Source organism: Ambystoma mexicanum, chromosome 4p (assembly GCF_040938575.1).
Source record: "Ambystoma mexicanum isolate Mex_15411 chromosome 4p, UKY_AmexF1_1, whole genome shotgun sequence".
NCBI classification, from domain to species: Eukaryota; Metazoa; Chordata; class Amphibia; order Caudata; family Ambystomatidae; genus Ambystoma; species Ambystoma mexicanum.
Window position 1 is genome coordinate 911,208,431 of NC_090927.1, and position 24,209 is coordinate 911,232,639.

Below are 24,209 nucleotides of genomic sequence, written 5' to 3' on the forward strand. Positions count from 1 at the left end.
AGAGAAGAAATACCGTTTTTTAAGTGAAAGTGAAATTGTGTTTTCATTTCCCGAGGATTCCCAACCTGACGACGCGGAATATTCATGAGCATGTGAATCCTTTTAGACCCCATGCTTGAGAACAGTGATTTAGGAATATGCCAATTATCACATTTTTTCCATCGCAAAGACCTATTAACTGTGTTGAATGCAAAAGAGAAATAGACACATGCTGCAAACATAGGTAGTATATCTTTAGTCCAGGCTCTTTGCTGCACGGTATCCATAATAAACCCATTCAAGGTAGTACCCACCCCTTTCTGAATCCAGTTTGAAATGTACTGAAACGGCCTGTAGTTTCTGCCCATTGCTCTACTTCAAGTAAAATCAGGCATGAAAATATCTTCCTTTCAGCATCTAAAATGTGCAGGGTTAAGCCGATCATTTTTTTTATATGGGTATTATTGTTAAAAGTTTCCAGGATTTAGGAGTTAATTTTCACATGATCATATGTTTAAACAATAGATAAAGTATTGAAGTCCATAGATGTGGATCCCTTTAAGGACATAATTGCTTAGACTATTTGGCCCCGGGACCCTGGTGCTCGAGGCTTTCTTAATGAAGGACTCTACATCATCCTAATCAAAGTCCAATTTGCTGACATCTTAAAACTAGAAACACAGGATTCAGAAGTGTCATTCAACCTGGAGTAGTAGGATCCCCAGCTGTCTTCTGAGATAGGATTGCATCAAAGGTCCGCCTGATTATTATTTGCTTGATTAATTAGGCTCCAAAAATTGCAAGTATGTTTTCTTGTAATAATTTCCAGCATCAGCTCTCCAACTTTTGCAAAAGTAGATGGTGGTAGCACTTATGCCAGTTTTTATTATGCTGTCACACAAGGTGAGATTTCAGAGCTTTCCTTCTAGGAACCAAAAGAGTTTGGATATATGTTTCAGGCTCGACCGCAATTCACATTTCTTAAGTTGCACGACATGATCATATCCATGTGCTTTTGGTCTGTAGTTAGTTGGCAGATTCTGGTTTAAAGGGAGATTATTATGTAGAAAGGTAACCAAGGAGTCGGGGGCAACATCTCTTATTTTTTCCCCAAAGGTTGAATTGGTGAACGAGAATCCGACTTGCCTATTATATGTGCTTGGATTCTTAATTTTTAAAGCAATCCGGTTTCCTGATGTAGAGACTACCAGATTGGCTAAGAAGCTATTCTGTTTTGGTTAATATCTTTATATTTAATTGGGCAATAAGAAAGGCATGGTCACTGAAGTTTGTATCATGGACTACAGAACTTTCACATAGATCAAATCATTCTCATGATCAAAATATATTATCTCTTCAGGATTTCCCTTCTATCATTACCCCATGCATTTCTACTTGACATATCCCCTGCTACGTCCCCACTAGTCATCTGTAAATCCCATCCAAACAATAAATCAACACGTTTTCCCATTCTTACATGTTTCAGATTGTAAATAGCGTGAACCATGGATGAGTGCATAATTCTCAGCAGATGTGGCTCTGCTCTGTAAACGATTCCCAAATTATTAGAGTTGCATCTAAAGAAAGTATCTCTAGTGGAATACAAGGGGTTCCGATATAGATTCACAATCAACAAGCGTTTAGTGATTAACCCGTCCCGAAGGATTACTTTTATTGCAAGAATGCCATAGTGCGGATTCAAAACGATTTCATATTGTGTCAGATGGGAACTTTTGATGGCAATAATCAGATCACCTCAGGGTCTACCTCTATTAGGTCGTGTTTCAAATTGCTGGAAATCATAATAACCATCCAGCACCACTGATGAGTGGATCCAAACTTCCTTCAAAATCAATCTACTATGTCTATTAAGATTCTTGCATAAATCTACATTGTTAAGAAGATTAAAATGTCCCCTTGATCTCCACGACATAATTGTGAATTCACTCAATAATTCTAATTCCTAAGGACCACTTCACTTTTCTCCCGTACGACTGCGATTATGTGAAAGTGTTTGAGCTAGCCACGACCAACCATCCTGATTCCGATTAGCATTAGATGATTATTTATTATTTGGAGGGAACGCTGTGACGAGGAACCCTCCAGGCATCGAATTTCCAATACTCCCCCCAGTGTTAACCTTGAGGTTGGAGGGAACCAGGTTCGGAGAGACAGTATTGCTATCAGAATAGGTTAAAAGATCATAGCCCATCTGTCTTAATGTTTCAGCTTCATTTAATATTATTTTGATCACCACTTTTGAAGGTATTTTCAATGTAACATTTCTGTCATTTAAGGGTCAATAAAATACAACAAATCAATGTATTTCGACATTATAAGCCACAGGCAGGGCACTCCATGCGGCAATTTTAGGAAATAGGAGCAGTTTAAAATAGTTTGATTGGGAGGTTGTAGGACAAACTATAATATCAATTTATCAGACTTTTGGGCTGGCCTTGTAGCCATATTGTCTGCCACTAGTTGGTTGCCATCTGGCACATCCTTGGAAATAGGCAGGATGATTGAAAATATGTAGTAGGGTTTAAAAAGTCAAGTAGAAGACATGCAATAGGAATGAACTCTGTCTGACATTTCACTTTGCACAATCGTTTGCACACTTAGTTCTGTTTCATAGATTAATCATTATCCATCCTCAATGTGCTGATTATATTCTGTTCATAGTGTACTGCTTTGTCAATACTTAGAGTCTCGGGTGCTAGCTCATACTTATCTAATCTGTGCTGGGCAGTATAAGTTCCTCTTGATTTCTTAGCAGGCAATTTATGTGAGGGTCCAGACTGAAGCTTGCCATTTACAGCAAGATTATATTAGTCAACTTGCAGAGTGCTCTGTGCCGCTTCCTCTGACAGATGAAGATTTCAAAGACATTTCACAGATCTTCTTCTATTTGTACCAGATAGCTTTTTGTTTTCTGATTGTTTTTTTGCCATATTTATTTTTTTAGAAACAAAAGTAGCAATGGAACCATGAACAATATTTGTATCCATGATAGCAACTACAATCTGTTCCTCAGTGAACGCAGGATCGTTTGCAAGAGCATTAGTTTGACACTTAGTTGTTGATCGAATTCAAACATTTCTAATTTTACTTTGATTTCACTCAGCACCATAGTATCGGATTTCATCTCCGCTCTGGTGTTATCATATAAGTTTACAAAAGAACTTAATACCATTAATTTCATATAAGTTTACAAAAGAACTTAATACCATGATAAGCGCAGAAATTAATGGTGCAGTGAGCTTTACTTTGTCTTCTAGATCGTGCAAAATATGATGAAGATGAGGAGTTTAAGACAAGATAGTAGACAGTCACTTACTACCGGCAAGTCACCATGCAAAAAGGTCCACTGCGCCTCCATGTCTGAATTGCCATTTTCATTCGATCCTACCGTTGAGGGAGTGTCGCCCTTGGCGTTAGTCAAATCTAAGTCGAGAAGACTTCCATCATTAATAAAATGTGCCTCTCCTTGTTGATCGTGGGAATTTTCTGTGATTTCCTAGCCTCAGTACTCGGGGCAGCTATCAGATAAAAGTCTGTAATTTTTGCAGATGTCAATTGCTGTTTCACAGTTTTTCCATACTTGTTTTTTAAATGTATTAGTCGCAGGTTCAGTCTGTGTGATTGCAATACTGCCTCAAAGTGATGGGGCGATTAAACTACTCGCCACATGGGAAGCAAAAGCTGGGGGCACTGAAGAGGCGGTCAACGTTAAAAGAGACAAAGGTGCAGTGTTTGTTTGATGAGCATCGGATTCCACTATAGAAATATATGCCACTGTTAAATCATAGGTCAATACCGCAGGAGAATTACTTGGAAGGTGAGGGTTGGCAGGCAGATATGGAGACTCGATGATTTGATGATGTCGTGAGTTCCCCTGAAGGATCGACCATACTGCAATCGTTAGGGATCAACTTACTCCTAAGATTGTGTATGGTGTACCAAGAGCACTATAATTACACTCATGTGGAGAAAAATGATAACAAATAGGCAGCTGTTTTAGGGATACAGAGTGTTCACAAAGTAAACAAAGTTATAGCAAGAAAGGACACTTACCTGCTACACTTCGCCACAAACTGCTATCGACATCAGGCGCTCTGCAGCACTCTGCTGTGCTCTGAGCCATCCAGGAGGCTTAGTGAGGTCTGAACGTGCAGCACCAACGCAGGTTCTTTGGAAACAACTGCCAATATTTAAAAGGGCCCTTTAGCACTAAGCACCAAACACTGCCACCAACTGCAGACACTCTGTAGTACTCTGCTTCACTCTGCGCCATCCAGGAGATTTAGTAAGCTTTGAACGTGGTGGCCGTATCTTGCCAGCAAGGAAAGAAGCCTAAATGAACAAATTAAGCAACACTGAAAGCTTGCACAGCCGACCTGGGTATTGCAAGGGGTGACAGGTTGTTAGGAGGTGCAACCAAGCAAATACCTGGTATGATGCCTATGTGGGGATTAGCTTGTCACAGGCTGATGAATTCTCAAGTCAGTGACTCGCCTTCCATTGGGGCAATCTGACTGTTTGAAGATTAATGGCTATGGCAGATATATCTCAGTAATTTCATCTATCTGCAGTGTGGATGCCAACATGAATGCAGTAATTAAACTTTAAGATTTGCAAGAGTGTTGCCTATGCCACAAGCACGCGGTTGATACGTTTGTTTACTCAGGGATGTGATGGTAGCAGCCTGTTGAATATTGTCACAGACGGCCTCAATAACACACACAACGCATTAGAGACTGTTCAACGGATTGTTTTGAACTTTAAGGGGGTGGTCCAACTAATGGCCATCCATCTGTGTCTCTCATCTCCTGTGGGATCCCACCACCCAAGTCCAGGCTTCCCTAAATCCCAAGATGATTGGTCACTAGAGATCCGTAACCCCTACTATCAAAAGGCTTGCTGGCTATGGATGGGACCAAGCCTGATTTGCACCTGGTCTTTCCCCTTTCTACAATGACTTGGTAGGCTGAGGAACGATGGTCTGGGGGTTACTTCCAAACCTACCAGCCCTCAATGGTTTTATGCTTTTAAGATTGTGCCAGAATCAGTCGCACTGCTTCTTACACTTTCCACTCCTCTCATTCCGTCTTTTTCTCCCATCCTCCTGTCTTACCTTTCACTACACCACTCTCCTCACCTCACTACAACCGTCGTCTCACCTCTAACTATACCCCTCTCCTCTCGCTATACTCCTCTTCTCTATCTATGCTTTACCGCGCGCTCTCTCTCTCTAATTACTCCTACATTTCTCCACATTTCTCCCTCTCTCTGAATCCTTCTTTCACTTTCACCTTTTACATACTCCCCCTCCCATACTACTGATTCCACTCTCTAGCACACAAAATATCTCCACTACACTCTGCTCTAAATCTGCTACCAAGTCTTCAGCACGCCGTTCCTCAGCCTGTCCTCTATCTGGTCTCTTGGTCTACCTCCACGCCTCCTGACCTCACTCCTTCAACCCTCACTCTCCTGTTCTATATCATTCCGTGGGGTACGTGTGGGTTTAGTAGGTCGGGTGTGAGGTGTCTCATTTCTGTTTGGCCAGGAAATGTCCAGTTAATTTCCTGTCTGTTCTTGCTTCTGTTATCCTGGCTCCGTTCTGTGTTTTCTTGGTTGCTCCCAGGTGCACGCTGGGAGTTGTAGTCCTGAAACGGAAAAGAGAAAAAACTGGCCAGAAAAAGTCATGGGAGGCATCTTGTGACAAAGAGCAATACCTGTGGAAAAATGCATGGCATGTGAGGGGGTAACAGGGACTGAGACCCCCAACTCCCTCTCCCCACTTCTGAGAGTGGGCCCTGTTCCTCCCTGACAGCGCCATAACCCTGACCCTATCACATAATTAAAGGTGGTGGTAAAGTCAGGGCGTGAGCTTGGCGCCCAATCATGCTTCATGTGACCAGCCCTCCAGAAAAGCAATGCATTGCAGCAGCTTTGGCTTTGCAATTTGAGGTGTCCCATGAGCTTGTGGAGATCTCGCACAGCCTTGTGTTATCTTAGGGTCCCCTGAGTAGCTCGCCTTCTGAGATATGCCACAAATGCACCAGAGCTAGATGCTCCTCATTCACAGAAGTGTGGCTCTCAGAGATGCGCCAGTTTATAAAAAGAGCATCAAATGGGCCAGATTCTGAAAGCATTTTGGGGAGCAAGAGGTGAGATGAACTAGCACATTCCTCGCAAATGCCCAAAAGGCCCCTTTTCAGCTCTTTGTGCATTTGAGCAATTCAGGGGGTGTTTCGGCACATTTCAAATCACATCATAAATTCACAAATGTGATGCGCTTTTAAATGTGCAGAAATTAGGGTATTACCCCTGCACCTGTTGGGAACTCAGGCTCAAGTCATGATAGGGTCTTTTCAGACACTGTCATGATTTTTCTTGTCAGTGCGGCAACTTCACTTTAAACCGCAGCTGGAAAATTTGCATATCAATCCCCCAAACACAGATGGCATTTTTTCTTTTTTCTGAGCATTTCACAGCGACTGACCTTTTAATGGCCTGTCGGTGTGACATGTGCTCCCAGCAACCACGTATCGTGCTTCAAATACTAATGTATGCAAGAGGGCTGGACAGCGCATTGTTGCTCTACTGGTCAGCGCATTTTTGCGCTACTGGCCAGCCCCTCCTGAAATGCATACGTCACCTTTGAAAATAAGGTGTCCTGTGCCTTTTCGAAAAGTAGTGCAAATGAAGCAAACACATACTCTGTGCTTGTTTCATTGACCCTACTTTCTGACAATGTGGCCCAGTTTCGATGTGCAAAGTGGGTGGAAAGGATGCAAATACACCAAATTAAGCATGCCAACAGGGAGTGACCACAGAACGTGAGCAAAGATGTACAAACATTGTGATTCACAAAACCTGACCACAAGATTTGGTGCAGAACATGCTGTTCAACATTTGCTCCTTACACACTGAGGAACAAGTGGCTCAGAAAAGAGTACAACTGATTTGTCCAACGAAAGAAGCACACAGTGCGCCCTAATCACAACCATTAACACAGTATAAAAGCCCAGCACAGGGAGACAGGCACACATTCTCAAAATGGCCAATCCAGTAGGCATCGTGCTGCTGCCCTGACTGATGAGGAGGGAAATTATATATAGGAGGAGGATCACCTTATTTCAACTGGCTGATGAAGAGGTTGCACCGGGGTACCACTTCTCACCCCCTATCATACTGAAGAGGGGAGTCAGTGGCAGGGGGCCCTCAGCACACCATCAATGCAAGCCCCATGCCATATGACAACTAATCAAGGTACAGTCAGCCCTGCATTTCATTGCCACAGTCTCCATCCAGAGGCCTAGTGGCATCATAGTGGTGATATAATAATCCATGTCACGAGCCCTGCACAACCTCTTCAATGTGAACCTTACATATGCCAGGGTATATATAGGTATGCCTCATTATGCATGTGCTAGGGCAGGAATATTGAGGGCATTTTATGTCATAGCTGGGGACTCTGCATTTGTGTTGCCCTTAATTGCACCCAAATGGCTCTCATAGCCCTGCAGCCATAGGACACTTGTTCAGAAACAGGAGACACTGCCACGTGTGAGGCATGCAACATAATCATGAATGTGCATAACTATTATGGAGCTACAACTGACAGCTACATGTATCTGTACTATCCGATAGCACAATAGTTTGAGGCAGGATAGTACACTGATAGATGGTTGCCACTTGATCAGGCCACTGGCCAGTGAGTGAACATGACATGCATGTTTCCTCAGAGGTGTTGTTGGTTGTGGCAATGCATGATGCCAATGCACATCCCGACAAAATTTCCAAGGTTCATCATCTTGCAATATTTACTATCAAAACAAATAGAGAATATTCGAATGTGGCTGCCAAGCAATGACACTGACAATTTGTACACAATTATATGAATTGAATGCATAATCCTAATAAACCTCAGACAGCAGGTAGTCATGCACCAACATGTGTTACTCCCTCTGGTCCCCCGTGATGTTCCCTTGTGCCCCCCCCCATTCTCGCACACAGGTGTTGCCTGTTTTGCTTGATTCTTCTACCCTGCTCCCCCCTCACCCCACTCAAGCCTACTTCTGCAGGAGTCTGTCCTGATACATTCTGGTTTCACCATCACCGTCTTGTGGACAATGCTGGATTTTACTTTTATGGACTTCATTCATTCATGGTGCGTCACCCTTTCTCAACTGTCATGCTGAACTTCTTTTGCATCTTGTACTCATGGTGGCCCTGAATCATGCTGTTCCCATCTTCATATTGTATCCTGGCTTGCAACATTATGTGTTACTACTGACTTCTGCAATTGTATTCACTCTCCCCTCTTGCTTCTCCACTCTTTTGACTGCTAACTCTCTGTTCTCTCCTCCTTTCCCTTCTCCCTTTTCCTATCTCCTCCCCTTCCTTTCTTCTATGCACTTACTCTATCAGAATTGTCCCTGGACCTAGTATGATAGCAACCTCGTCTGTCTCCTCCTCCCTCCCCTTACTGGTTTTTTCCTCCCCAAGCCCCCTCCAGCACTATCTGAAATGTCATCAGGCCTAATATGATAGTCGCTTGTTTTGTTCCTCCCCTCCCTTTCTGCACCCCTCTCCCTCATCTCTTGTTTTTTTTCCGGCTCTACCAGAAATGTCATCAGGCCTAGTACGGTAGTCGCCTGTCTGTTTCCATTTCATTCCCACTCTCCCCCTCCCTTCCTTATCTATGTTTTAGCTCTTGCACTATCTGAAATGTTGTCAGACCGAGTACGATAGTTAATTTCACATCCTTACTGTTCATGGCCTGTAAGAATGTCATTGTTTGTTCCCTTGTTCCCTCCCTTGCCTTGAAGCGCTTTGAAACACATTGTGTATAGGCGCTATACAAATAAACTATCATATCATATCACATCATATCATACATCAACACGGTCAGCTGTAAAGAAGCACCGCCACGGAGGAAAATGAAAATATTAACTGCTGTGCTTCCAGCAGGCAGCCTGGGCTCATGAGCCCCAATGAATATTTCCCGACATGTCATAGCAGTCCTTGGAGAAGTCTGAAACACAGCGCTCTGCAACACTGCCTCATTTGTTGACAAGGTACAGCTGGGCATTTTCTCTCATAAATTGTGCTTGCGCGGGTCATCGAGTAAAAAAGAAGATATATTATTTAAGGGAAATGCAAAACATCTGCAGTCAGTTTGGTTCAAAGCCCAGCACGGAGAGTAATGTCCAGGTGCCCTAGAGCCCTGCTCGGATTCGGTGAAAGTAAATGGCTGCCGTGTGGGAAAAAAGCACATACTCGAGAGCCAATAAAATATTAGGGACATCACTAACAAACTGGACATCCAATCAGCTACTGCTTACATTTCAAAGCACTAGAGCAACCTCCACAAATCAGTAAATGGGCATTTTCAGAACTATTTTAAACCAAAATGTAACTAGTACAATACTCTTATTTTAAATACAAAATACAGCAAAATGTTTAACATGACTTGAAAGCTGCAGTAAATATATTTTAAAGCCTCAATCAAGTCAAATAACTTTTTAATAACATTAAAACATGTGGCCGCCATTCAGGAAGGATACATGGCTGACAAATTCACTACACAGTAGAAAACCAGCCAAAGAGTGCAAAAAGAGGTGTGGTTGGAGGGAAAATGGTGGGAATGGGAGGCAAATCCTACAGATTTCACTTAGCGGTGGGCCTTAAATGGGTGGGACAAATAGCCAAACCTGCATTGAAAAGCATTAGAAACCTGCATTCAAAGCCCCTATTTTAAGCTCTCATTTTAAAACTCTTATTTTAATGACAATAGTTTCAGCTTTATAGGTAGCGCTTTCAGCGCCACCTAATATCCAAAACTAAAAGGGGATGGCGGGTTTAATTTGTAATAGTTGAGTTTTTGTTAAATTAGCCTAGGTAGGTGATTGGGAATGTTGAGCTATATTATTGTGTTTCACAATTTTCAGTGATTGGTACTCTGGTGTAATTCTATGGATGGTTTGATTTGGTTATTGATGAAATGACAGTGGAATCAGCCCAACGATAGGATTTCTTCCTTAATTATTAAATTAATCCTGCTCAACGTACAGGTTAATTCTATTAGCAAATAGATGGTAGGGTGCCCAGCCGACAGCCCATCGCAGTATACTTAATGAAATAAAAAAAACTGTATGCAACAGTGAAACTTAATGAGCCCGCCACAGATTTATTTTGCAACATATCCTGCCCACCACAAATATGTCTTTGTCTATTTAGGTCTGGTGGGACCAACCTGCAGCACAAATGTATTTTGTTGGGAAGTGGTAAGAACACAGATTGGCTGAAAAGTGTGTTTATTTAAACAGCAAGGCCGGATCCACATCACATGAGCTTGGGTGTGTTACTCTGGACATAACTTATATATGTAAGAAACACAATGACATGTTGACAGGGTAAACCACTGAACATGTTTCATTAATTAAATTGTAATGGCTTAGCAGCTGGAAGAGCCTGTCTCAAAGGATTATGATTAAAGTATGGCACAGTGTCTGGGACAGCCCACCCTATATTATTGAGTTATGAACTTTAAATAGAACAACATATTTATGGAATTGTGGTGGAAACACTGTTTTAATTTGATATGAAAGTATTAATTACAACCTAGACTCGAAGGGACATCCACATATTAATCATAACACAACGTCCCAAATGTTTATCTAGTTACTCATTTTAAGACAGTGGTGGATCCTGCCCACTGTATCTGCCTATGATTAGAGTTATTGAAAGTAACAGGGCAAGCCTGCCTTAAATGAATATGGTTATCATGAACATTAAGTGGTTTATTAACCAACGTGAACTTTAATGAGAAGAAACCATTTAGGACATTGCAGTGGGACCAGCCACCTCAAATTGCTTCAAATTATGACAGGTAGGATTATGGTGCCTCAAATGACTATGTATGCACTCAATGTGACAAAGGTGGATCTGGCCCGCCTCAACTACTCATTATTAATTAGGATATAGCACCTAAAATAATATGACCAGTATAGGATTATAGAACCTTGAATGGAAAAGTCCATCCACAATTCTGAATAGACACAATAGTTATTTTAAATCTACATATCCACCAGGATTACCTGCGCATACTCTCGAGATTCTCACCCAGCCAAAACAAATTTTATAATACTCCAAAACTGTCTTGGAACATGAGTGTAATTTTAGGGGTGGTACACGTGTGCCCCCCACCCCCAAACTTTGTGGAACGCCAGTTTATCCCACTCATTTGGCAGGGGTCCCTTTCATTTAGATATCATGTCCCTCCTCTGCAAAACTTTCAGCAAATTTACTCCACTGTCTTGGAACCCCAGTGCGTTTATTAGATCAAAACATACTCTTCTGTGTTGCACCTCTCTAGGAGATAGACCATATAAATTAGTGGACGAACACACAACCATAATAATACAAGCATTTAGCCGAGCCTAACTCCCTCCGTGTGTCTGTAAACACCTTTCCTGCTTTCCCTCCCTCTTACTTCACCGTTGCACATGCTAGTCTTCCCAGCAAACTGAGGTCGAGTAGTCCTGGGTTGGAGCGAAACACACCTCAGACAAGGATTCGGCAATTTGAAACTACTGTGGTGGTGATTATGCACAGTACAAAGCAGAGTAAAATAGCATAACATAACCAAGAGCACCAAGGCCAGCCTACTTTACATGATTATAGATGTATATAAAAAAATCTAAGTATAGAATGGCCGCAGAACCAGGCTCTGCCCGTTTACTAATGAAAATTACCTGGCAGTCATTGGTACAGACCTTCTTTAATGTTTAGAATCAGGGCTGGACTGGGAACTAAAAGAGGCCCTGGAAATAATTGCTGGGGACCAACAGAGGCCCTGGAAATAAAGTTCAAAGTGGCCCCAAATAACACATTTCAGCAAGCCCAATGCTTTTCCTATGAGAAAATTTGGAAATACCACAGAAAAGAGGCCCAGGGTGCAGAGGCCCACCGGGAAATCTCCAGAGTTCTGTATAGGCCAGTCCACCCCTGTTTAGAATGCCCTTTATTCTGAAATGGCGATGGGACCAGACCACTGCATTGATTTCATAGCAGCACCGTAAAGAGTTGAATTGTGGAAAAGTGGTGGGAGAAGACTAACTCGAGGAATCTGATTAATTTATTAAGTTGACTCAAATGATTAGGAAGGTATTAAGGCTGGACAGAAGGTAGAGACATACCTGCTACTAAAGAGTCTACAATCAATAACATTATAATGGCAGCATACATGGGCCACCACAAACAGCGGTAAGGAAGGATTAGTGGAGGTTTTAGCCACTCCAAATGCTAATGCGTAAATTATGAAATGATGGTGGGCACAGCCGCAGAAGGAGAACAAAACCTTAGGATTAGGTGAGAGGGGGATCAGCCCATCACCAATGCTAATTGCATTACTTAGCTAGAAGCAGTGCTTTAAGCTTTTTAACAGAAGTTTAATAAATAGCGAAAGCTGGCTAGAGCAATGGACAAGCCCACCGCAAACAATGATTAACTAATAACGCTAGGTGGGACCACTCTGACTAAAAGTTCCATCGATGTTGAGAAGGCAATGGGACCTCCATATCAACGAAGAAAGGATGGCGGGACAAGCCCACTGCAAAATGCTGGTTTCATTGTGAAATGATCTGTAGGAATCTGTAGGGTCTGTTTTTTAAATGGACTGGTGGCTTTTAAATGTTTGCATGAGGGCCACTATAAAGGATTTTGAAGGAAGTGTGGAAGGCCCTTGCATAATCAAAGAACTGTCTACCATTAAAGGTCCAGGAGAAAGAGCAACATGATTTGACAATGATAAGCCATGGGCTGATCAACCTGAGTATGCTTAGCTTTTGTGGCGCAGAGGGGCTTAGCCTACCTATAAAAGCAGATTTGTTGAATGCAGCAGATTTGAGGGGGCTGCAAGGAACAAAAACGTCTTAATGTGTGGCGGCCACACAAAAATCAGGTAGGTCAGCAATGCCCAAAAAGAGCAGTAAAGGGAAACCTCACTGTCCACTTGCCCTTTCAGATTCTTAACACTATAATGCAGCCTCACAGATCCCACGGAAACAATAGATAATGCACTATTTTATGGCACTCCCTACAGCGTGCTCCGGGGGCAAGCCAGAGCAACCAGCGGAAAATGAAAAAACAAGGCAGTTATTGGTGTAGGAGCAGCAAACATTAATCGCGAAAGAAAATTGCCAGCGAAAGGATACACCATGTAAATAATGCAGAAAAAAAATATTTTGCCAAATACTGTGGAACAAAGTTAGAAGGAGGAGAAGAAGTGGTGTTAAACGAATGCTTGGTGCAAGATGAATAAGTAGGCAGGGTGATTTTTATAGGTTAAATCGCGTAAAATTGAAAATACTATTTTGTTTATTGAGGGGACACAAAGGGAGGGTTCTTTTCTTTGAAGAGGTAACTGCACGAATGGTGCCACCAACACATGCACTTCAGTCCCCTCTAGGCAATTTCAAATCGTTTCTGTGCAAGGTGCCAAAGGGGCGTGTAAATACTAGCGTACCGCTCCACCACCATGTCTGAAAGTTTTATACATTGGATAGCATGAGTAAGGCCAAGAAGCTCTGGCTATTATGTGTTGTAATGGTCGCTAAAATCATATCCTTAAATACTGATAAGGCGATTCCCGACCAGCGGCTGAGATGTGCAGAGATGCAGCTGACACTGAGGCTTAAGTTAGAGACATTGAAATGCAGCTATTTTAATGATATAGAACACTATGAGTCATTTTGGGGCATGCTTAATGACCTATATGGCTAATTGAAATGCAAGATACTGGCACAGTCGATTACCCATCACCGAGCAGTTAGATGGTTTTGTCTGTATGTTGCCATTTCCATGAACCCCTCCTCCCTTTCTTCCCTCCCGCATTATCCACAGTTAGTAAACCTCCTAAAGGCTGCTTTTATGAGACCATGATGATTTGTGTGTATAAAGCAGACGTGTTATGCTAGTTATGCTTGTCTCGGGAGGATAGCTCAGGGGCTCTCGCTTTGGAAGCAAGAAGACACGGAGCACCACAGGTTCGATCCCTGTGTCTGCGCTTTGAAACCTCTGGGTAGAAAGCACGTTATAAATAACCTATCATATCATATCTAGGCACACTGCTCTAAGATCCTTACTGTATAATTACCCCTGCTATTGTATGCTCCCTTTCTGAATGATTTCCTCCATGTCTTCGTGCGTTTATGCAATCTTCACCTTCATGCTAATCTGCAGCTTTAGAAATGAACCAAAGGTGGTTTGACCAGAAACCCTTTTTCAGTAGAACAGTATACAGCACAAACCTTTAACAAGAGCCTCATAGAGGAGGGCTTAATAATGAGCAACTGACCAGTTGATATTTAGGGAAGGCAGAATTGGGTTATTCTTTTTACTATTGTGGAAGGAGAGTTGTACAGCATCATGTGAAAAGATAACCCAGGGCAGATGTGCAAGATTTGCTCCAAGGAGCCGGGTACTGCTGCAAGAGTCTACGTTGCAGACGAATGAGCAGCAATGCTGAGGAGGTGAAGCAAGCTGCATGGAAGGTATCGTATTGTCCTGCGGTGTGTCACATGCATGCAGGCAAGTAGGAAGAAGTGAAGAGAGCAGTGACTGATTTCCCAGGAGTGGAGTTATCTGAATGCGGGGCAGCCATACGCCTAGAGTATAAAGGCTCCGGTGACATCAGGATATCAGCAATCTACATAAGTCTCATCACTCCGCAACAGGATTATAGACGCCTAACTATAACACAACGTAGGAGAAATGTTAAGCATGTTTCAGTTAGCATGAGTTTTGTACAATTTAGATTTATCATAAGATGGGATTACATGCTGAGTCAATAAATCTCGCACATGAGTCAGAGCGGGAGCGGGAGTCAGTCTGAGTAAAGCAGTCTGTGCAGTCCTCCAGTGCTGGAGGAGAATGTTCTGCTTGCCACTACTTGAGTCTTGGATTTCTGTGGTCTACAAGCTTTGTCTGAAGGACCGATGTCAGCGTGTGAGCGCGCGCGTGATTCAAGCAGTCTATGCAGTCATTGCCGGAGGTGCGGGTGAGTGCCATTACACCTACTGACATTGGATTTTGCTCTGTGCCCCCCTCTCTGACTTCCACAATTTGAACTTTGTTCTTGAGATAAAAGATACCCTGCATGTACCGATTTAAGGAATGGCAAGCTCAGCATGCACCCCCAAGTGAACCTTGCTCAAATTACTGATGACAACATGCTGGCTGCCATAAATCTGCCTCTACCGCCTTCACCTGTTGATTTAACGTCTGTGGCATCTCCGGCAACGGAGGCTGGGCTTGTGTCACACTCTGCACATTCCAGAATGGAGGAAGCCTTGGGTGCGACTTCGGTTGTTTCAGTGAGCGTGCCCCCTATTAAAACTGCCCCAAAACTGATCACATCTTTGTATCCATTGAAAGAGAAATCCTTAGCGCCTCCTGTGAAGGGCTCAGTGAACCCTGCTCCATTGACTCAAGTAGCAGTGGTTTCTCTGAATTTAGTGGACCACGCTGTCTCATTCAATCATCGCGCTACCAATTAGAGTTTTCCAGATTCTTCTCCAGAGATGGCCCAACACTATGTTCCCAACCTGGATTCTTCTTTCTCCTCTATTGGTTCTGTGCCTCCTTTAAGGCCATCAAAAAAGCAGACATTCCCTTCCTAACGCATAAGGAGGGGGTGTCTCCTGGGGATCAGTCTTTGGTGGAGATAAATCAGGTCCTGTGAATTTTAGTCACACTATACGAGAGCATAAAATCTAAGACGAAAGCAAATCCGGTGTTGTTAGTATCTCTTCTTTTTAAATTTCACAACATAAAATTGCACGTCTCTGCCAAAGAATAGTGTTTAATCAAGGTCTGAGTAAACCTAAGGAACATGTCTCGTCGCAAATAGAGAACACCTGTGCGCAGGATGTCATGGCTGAATTGACAAAAGCAAAGGGTACATCTGTGCCTGTCTCTTCCCAGGGGCTAACCTTGGGCACAGTTGTCGATTGTGAAGAGGCCTCATCCCCTGTAAAGGGGGCAACTAATATTTTGCAGCAATGTGGGGCACTGGCGCCTCCCCCCGGTCCAGGGGTAAATCTGTGCTATCCTGCCTTCAAGATGTATCCCCTGACAATGAGGTGATTTGTCTGACCAATTCCTCTCCTGGCAAAGGGAGTAACGCTAAGCTGTGGGCTCTGTGGTGATAAATAGTGCTGTCCCCTCACTATTGGTGAGGGTTTTGAAACGGAAGATGATAAAGAAGAAGAAAACAACAATACGAATAGACATGCGTTTCAGCAATTCTTAAAATCTCTGTTATCACAGCCGGCTGTGGAAACAACTTTATCTCAATCTGCTACAAGAGCCTCTCAGTTGAACTCTAACAAACCTACTGCAATGATATGATATGATAGGTTATTTATAACACGCTTAATACTCAGAGGTTTCTAAGCGCGGACCCCGGGAGCGAACCTGTGGTGCTCCATGTCGTCTTGCTTCCAAGGCGTGCACGTTGCCCCTGAGCTATCCTTCCGAGACAATACGTGCTATAGAGGCACCTTTGAGCTCTACGGTTGACACTAGAAAGGCAGTATTACCATCACCATTGTTACCTAACGACTGTCATCCAAAAGAATCTGGCCTCCTTGCCATCGCCCTCAGGACCTTCCGAGACATTTCTGCAGGTACCCACGTGCTACAAAATCAACAAGACCATGTCCTATCATCTTCTGCTAGTTGGCAACAACTTTTATTGAACTCCCGACCTGTTCAAGATCGTGGCCCTTTGAAGAAAAAAGACTTAGTAGTTCCCATGCCCGATTGGGTCTCAAAGTGTCTTGTGAACAACGCGGGTGATGGGCCAGAGCGCAGTCCACTGGGTCCGAAGGCCTTGGGTATTGGATCCAAACAGGGTGGCAGGTCTTCCCAAGAAGTAGTCGATCTGTAATATTTGTACGGAATCTTATTTGAAAGTGTCATCACTGAGAACAGATAATTGAATCTAAATCAAACAAACTTTCTACATTTATTATCTGAAGTGCCTAGCCTTGCGGGCATATTTACACATGATTTGAAAAGAGTGCATTTTGTAGACAGACTTAGAACAGATTGCTCTGTTGTTTACTTCAATTCTTAATTTGTGCATGATATAGTTTTTCAAGAATGTGCATCCCTATGAGTGTACGGATTTGATCTATCACAATACACTGGAAGAAAAAGGGTGGATAATGTGATCAAGGGGTCGGAGAGCGATTCTCAATTAAGTGCTGAAATCTTGGCCCTTAAACATAATATGAAGTCTTCAGAAGAAATAAGTGACCAGTCATGGCTGCTGAGTGCAATGCAGTGCCAATATTTAACATTCTCACTCTTTGGCTTTAAGTGGAGAGCATTCCATCTCAATTCTGTCGTGTAATACAGATGGTCACACTCACCTCTTGACCATTCCTTCTGTGGGCCTTGAGTTGAAGACTTATATGGTAGCCTGTCTCCAGGAGACTTGGCTATTGAATCAACCTTGGTTCGATGGGTACAAGGTGTGCTTTCAAGTTGCCAGGTGAGGTGACTTGGGTCGTCCGTATGGAGGGCTTCTAGCCTTGGTTAGGTCAACAAAAGACATTGTAGTAGTGAAATCGGTGGACTCCTTTTTTGTCTCTCTATTGACGCATGTGCAAATGTTTGGAGTTTTAAGTTTGAACCTTTTGGTCATAAATGTGTATTGTCATGAGAGAATTTCAGGCTTGGGTGACCTTTTAATTGCTTGACAAGTTACATCAATGCTTGGCAAGATCAACATATGGACGGTAACATAATTCTTGACAGCAATTTGAATTCTGATTGCGGAAGTGGCCTCTCCCAACAGGCAAAGGTGGGGTGCAAAATGCTTCTTACATCCAAGCAACTTAAGGTTAATCAATGGTTGGGGTTCCTGGGAGCTTGGGTCTTTACCTTCTGAATAGGTCTCTACAGGGAAATATCCCCCATCGTCCGATCTGGACGAATGATAAGGCTTACTCAACTATTGATTACATCTTTGCTGATGGGAGATTATATGATAATTGTATCTCACTCACCATTTCCGCTACCCCTCTTAGTGATCGCTATAAAGACTAACCAAGGTAGTGGCCCTTTAAGATGGGCAAAACAGGCGAATAGGCATACCCATGTCTATGAGCTCGTATGAAAAGGCATAAAACGAGGAGGGCAGTCAGGCTCCTTGAGAAACAGGCAGATCTCACCCCTGATTCAAGGAAGCGATTGATTAGGAAAACACGTCAGTCATATAAGAACTGGCAAAGGGTTAGTCGTGCTAAGCGGTGCCAAGAAAACGCTGAAGCGATGTTTGTTACCTTAAGAAATAAAAAGGCCCATGTCTTCTGGCGTCTAATGAACAACTTGGAGTCACTTCAATCTGGCTCACAAATGAATGCAGTCTCTGAGGGAGATTGGGCTCTTCCCTTCTCAACTCGAGACCCATACGGAATGTTGGCTTTACATTAACAGCTTGGGGTCAAAATGATAGGATGGATCTATCTCTTTTTGACTATGACATCATTTTGGAGGTGATAAAGAGGATTTGTCTATCCTGTGCGCCGGGTCCCAATGGCTTAGCCCATTTCCTGTTTAAAAATCAATCTGAGATATGGGCTAAAACTATGTCTGTACTGTTTGCAAGTGTGGTGGGTCTGGGCCATTTTCCCTCTTCTTGGTCCCTGGCATATATAGTACTGATTTACAAGAAGGGAGATAGAACGGGCCCCTTAAATTATAGACCAATTGCTATACTCGATGCGGACAGCAAGGTTTTTGCATCTATCCTGCTGTCCCATTGGAAAAGTGGCAAATAGGATTTTGCCGGAACCTGGAACATCATTAAAATCCTTCATTGTAAAAAGTATTCAGGATCTTGCCTGGGAGGGAAAGTATGATTCGGTCTTTATGGCCTCCATCGACCTAACAGCTGCGTTTGATGCGGTACACCGTGACCATCTAGGGTCTAAGCTCTTTCAGTGGGGTGTTTCTCCTGGTCTCTTATGGCTAATTATGCGTCTGTACTCCCACTCATATATCCAAGTACGGTTGAATCACCTTGATACTCTTTCTCAGCAGCTTCCTACATTTTGTGATCTAAGGCAGGGTTGCGTATTGGCACCCTGTTTTTAATCTCTATTTATCTGACATAGGTGATAACTTAAATCTGCCACTTTTATGACTCCCAAACTCCATCACTTGAGAGACCCTTTTGGTTGTCCTACGCAGACGATTTTCTTCTTTTTTGAGTGTACTCTGGTATGGCTCCAAAGGTTGCTTGATGCATTCTCCATCTAAATGAACAACCAGGCACTCCAGATTTATCCCAGCAAGACCTAAATATTGCAATGCTCAAGGACTAAGAAAGAGATTGATCTTCGATGGCATGTTGGTTCTGAACCAATAGCAAAGGAGGAGTCACTGATCTATTTGGGATATTATATACAATCGAAGCCTGGCCAGGCAAAGCCTTTAGAGTGGCTTAAGAACCGTGCATCCACACCAGCCAATCAATTGGCAAGGGTAGACTCCCGATACAGTAAATACACTGCAAATCCCGTGTCTTAAGTACTATGAGGAAAAATTGTCCCCAAGATTCTTTATGGATTGGATGTATATTCTCTCTCAAATTTCGTAGAATTGTTAACTCTGGAGGCTTTGGTGTTGCGAAGGACTTTGCATGTTCCAAACTCAGTAACCATACACGTAATTCAATATGAATTCGGCATTACTTCTTTGTGTCCTTGCTGGGAAAGATCTTATAACCTATGCCGGGCTCCTTGTTTGAGGACAAGAATTTAATTATGGTATCAAGGACCTGCAGATGGTTGAATGAGGTAAATGAAGTTTGTAGTATCTCTGTACTAGAAATTGGAAGCTTTATGGGAGAATTAAGGGATAGCTCTTGTAGGGTCAAGAAGCTCCTATTTGAAAATGACTGGTTACAAAAAACAGAGAAAATGCATTCACACTCCTCTCTGAGTCATTTACAGGGCGACCGTAAAAAGTTAGGAACGTTGGCACCGTTCTTGGCGCTTTATCCAGTTAAGTTAGTTAGACATATTTTTCTGCTTTTCATATGGAACCTGTGTCTGACCAAATAGATCATGGCCCGATTCGGTCACTTGGAAGCAACTCAGACTGGTTGCCAGTTCTTTAAAGACCAGGCGAAATGTGAAACTCTTAAACATTTAATAATAGCCTGTCCAGCTGTGCAAGGCTTGAGGTCGATTCATCTAGAAAAATATTTAGAATCCCTTGAAATGGGGCTAGAAGAACAGGTTTGGTCTGCATGCTTGTATGGGCACACTACTTCAACTGTTATCGCAGTTACTAACTTTTTGAAATCCTGGAAACTAGAAGAGCATTAGAATAACATTATTTCTTCTTGGAAACTATCGGGAGCAAGAACGTCCTTAAAGGATTTTAAGTTTAATGGACTGATTTTTCTCTTTTTCCTTTTTGGGGCTGCTTTTTCTTTCTTTTTTGGGGTTGTTTTTATTGTCTGTTTGTGTCACAGAGGATGCATTGTATTTTCTTATGAATTCTGAGCATGAATTTTAGTAGAATGTTTATTGTATATGAATTTTAATGTTATTGTGTTCTTTTGCTTGTTAAAGGTTATTTTGTTTAACCATTGAAGCAAATAAATGCATGTTTTTTTTAAAGTTCTCGCAATATAGGTTAAATGATCCAGTTCATAAAATTCATTTCAGCAGCTACTTTCTGTGGAATCCGCTTTGAAAATGAGCGTAAATTGCCAGGAGGGGATTGCTTGCACTTGCAATTTTCATCATTTGCACTGCGGAGTGCAAAAGTGGAGTGTAAATTGATGAGCGAACCGTCTTTACACCTCTCTTTTGGCTCTGCAGTGCCGAGCGTTCAGCATTTACACATGACAGGCAACGTTTACAATGATTTCCTATGGAATCCACCTGCTTTTTGCTGGCATACAGATGACAATGAGCCCAAAGTGAGTCAGGGAGAGATGGAAGTATACTGTCATTATGCTCAGCAATAGGCCTTCTTTGCAAGTTGTGAATACCACAATGGCAGCATAATATGTCATGTTTCTATTCTTTAGGACTTCACCATGACTTTGTACTTGAGACACTACTGGAAGGACGAGAGGTTGTCTTTCCCCAGCAGCAACAACCAAAGTATGACCTTCGACGGGAGACTTGTGAAGAAGATCTGGGTCCCAGACATGTTCTTTGTTCACTCCAAGCGATCTTTCATTCATGACACCACCACCGACAACGTCATGCTGCGGGTTCAGCCAGATGGGAAAGTGTTATATAGCTTGAGGTACCTTTTTAATTTAGGTGTATTGTAATATACCATACCAGCATATTGAGAAACCTTTTTAGACACAAAGACATACTGAAAAAGCTTTTTTAATAGAATATTTTTATTTCAATGAATCAGAAAACCTTTGTAGATTTATTTTCATATTTTTCAGCTGTCCTTGTAGTGAATTGGAGAATCTCAATGTTAAGTTGCATTCCTTTTATGAAAGTAGCAATGCATTGTAACGGCTGAGAAGTAGTTCTACAAAAGACTCCTCTGGGCTACTGCAATGATGGGCAGCTTTTTATGTTAAGATATTTTTAATGACTTGTCATGTATAGGTGAAACTTGTGAATATTTTATTTGGGACTAGAATGTATTTGCTTGTTATGATTTGCTTTACATGTGTAACTTTATGACATTTTTCTATTGCCGAATAAAGTATTTTGATGTATGACCTTACACTGGCAATCACAATACTAGTGAAAAAATAAATGAAAATGAATATGTCAGCTGAAATGCCCCACAAACTTAAAACACATTGGGCCTCATTACAAGTTTGCCAGTGTGGTAATAATGTGGCCATAATTCTGTTACCGCCACCTTACTGGCCGTGACAGAGTTACTGCCACTTTTACTGCACCACCGGATTATAGGTTTGGCCTTGAAGTGGAGGAGTTCCCTGTAGCAAGAGGCTGGAGCTACATCCTCCACGTCAAGGCCAGAAACCTTTGGATTTCCCACAGCAGATTAACCACTCACAGTCCGATGAAATCCTCATGGAATCCTATGGACTCCACAAATGGGGACTAACCGTGGTGTTTCTCCACTCATAATCCTGCTGTAAATGAAATAGCGGTAACATAAACAAGTTCTACTGGTAATTCCCATGGAGTTACCGCCAAAACTCGTAGGGAAGCCCATTCCTATAGTCTTTCCAGGCCTTACGGCGGTTAAGTAGTTTTTATGTGGAGGCCAGCAAGTCAGGAGTACAAGAGATGATCACACCCCTCTTGACTCATCTGGTCCCAGGGCCTGTAGCCCTAGAGTCACCAGCGGCATAGGGGAGAAACAAAGATAACGCCAACCTCCACAGTGAAAATAAAGGTTCAAAATATATCCTGCAATGTGCAGGGTTCGACTGCTGCTTTCCTTCGCACACCACTAAGACAATTCCTTTCATTGACCATTACCTTAAGTCCATCTTTCCACTCCCTGTGATGCGACTGTATTTTTCACAAACCCAATTGCTACTTTGTCTCCTGTTTTGGTCTCACACTTGCAAATACAAGCCAATATCATTCTTCTTTTTTAACATTTGACTTCCAAAGTTTTGTCTTGGAAGTCATTTCCGCACAAAATTATGAACTGTCCGAAGTTAATGTTATCACTTATGTCACATATTAGTAATCTGCATAAAACCTAGCTGTTTAGTAAGTACACTCTGAAGTCCCTGCAGCTGGCAATGCTGTCAAACCTCAGCTCAGTTTTCTCACCTGTCACTTCTTCATTCTCACTCTTGCTCATACGTGGAAACAGAACTCCAAAGTAATGGCCTGCAAGTGCCTGCCTTCTTAGTGCATGCCATTACTGTACAATATCTGTGTCTTTTCACATCATAAATGCAGTACTACAAAGACCACAAAGTGATATGACGTGAGCGTAAAAGACAGAACTAGCACATTATTTCCCAATGCCCTATGCACTGTGCTGCAGTTTAACACACCACAGAAAAGCTTGTGTGATAGAGGCACCTGCTTCTGGTCATTGTTTCACAAAGGGCTGCAACTTGTAATGCAGGATGGAAATGAATCTTGCAATTCTTTAAAATGATAACATATTCTTGCATGCGAATAAAGCAGACATCATGGACTATTGAGCTGTAAAAAGAGTTGTATTGTGTTATTTAGTTAGCATTGGGGAAGGCAACGATGTGTGAAGCCAACTGGAGGCTTTTATACCAAATGAGTCCACATCAGAGCTCATGACCCAGAGATAAACACATAACAAGAGCAATGACTTGACAGTGAAACAGGCCCATTGCACACACGCTGATGTTACTGACCTCGTTTCCTACTGAAATAAAACCGAGAGCTTTAACAAGCAAAGAGTCTTGGCGAAGAAAGCAATATTTTCACCTCATGATGGCTGTGCCCGTATGCTAGCTTCAGTTCAATGCCAATATTGATGATGGGTAGACTTATGGAAAATGCAAAAACATTATCCAGATTGTATGCTGCTTGGGAAGACACACTGAAAGATTTGGCAATTTATGGTGAGATTTGTGATTTGTGGTGAGATTTGTGAGCCACTCTTCAGTGCAAACATAGAGGTTATCTCTCAATAGGACAGCACATTAGGGGAATTCCGAGCTTCAGCATCGTCTTCATGCACACCTCTTTTCACCCACAGTCCACATTCATGTAACTCTTTCTTTTATCCAATCATTTAACCTTGTTGCTCTAATGGGCTTTAGAGTGCACCTGAACTGGGCAGTAGGCAAAGACAGAGCGCCACTTCATTGAAGGTGGTTGGAGAAGAGATAACATGAAGGCATGCTGCGCCCTTCCACAGCAGGCAGTTCAGACCACGCCGAGGCTCAGACTCAGACATCATGCCTCCCTGCAAGCAACCAGGCATCAGGAGGGCACCTGATCTTGAGGCATCAATACTAGGTGTGATATACGGATTAGCAGGACATGATGGGCAGGGCTTACCTGGGGAGCCGAACACTGATGATCTGCACAGGCAGCCCTTCTTTTTCTCCAGACATCATGATATCTCGGTCAATTACCTCATGTGCCTTGGAGTAAGGAAAGAGAACTAGGCTTGCAAGTCCTCAGATGCAGGTATGAAATACAGGAACCCAGTGTAACTAACTGCTCTCTGTA

The 24,209-nt window shown here is 42.6% G+C and overlaps 1 protein-coding gene across 3 annotated transcripts in view; it reads left to right on the forward strand.

The window, feature by feature from the left end:
• Positions 1 to 24,209, forward strand: part of LOC138453539 (gamma-aminobutyric acid receptor subunit rho-1) — a 720,362-nt gene that overhangs the window by 513,331 nt on the left and 182,822 nt on the right. For all 3 annotated transcript variants that reach the window (XM_069606507.1, XM_069606509.1, XM_069606508.1), the window contains one exon: positions 21,113 to 21,336. In XM_069606507.1, the coding sequence (XP_069462608.1) occupies positions 21,113 to 21,336 (224 nt within the window). The remainder of the gene's footprint in view (positions 1 to 21,112; positions 21,337 to 24,209) is intronic.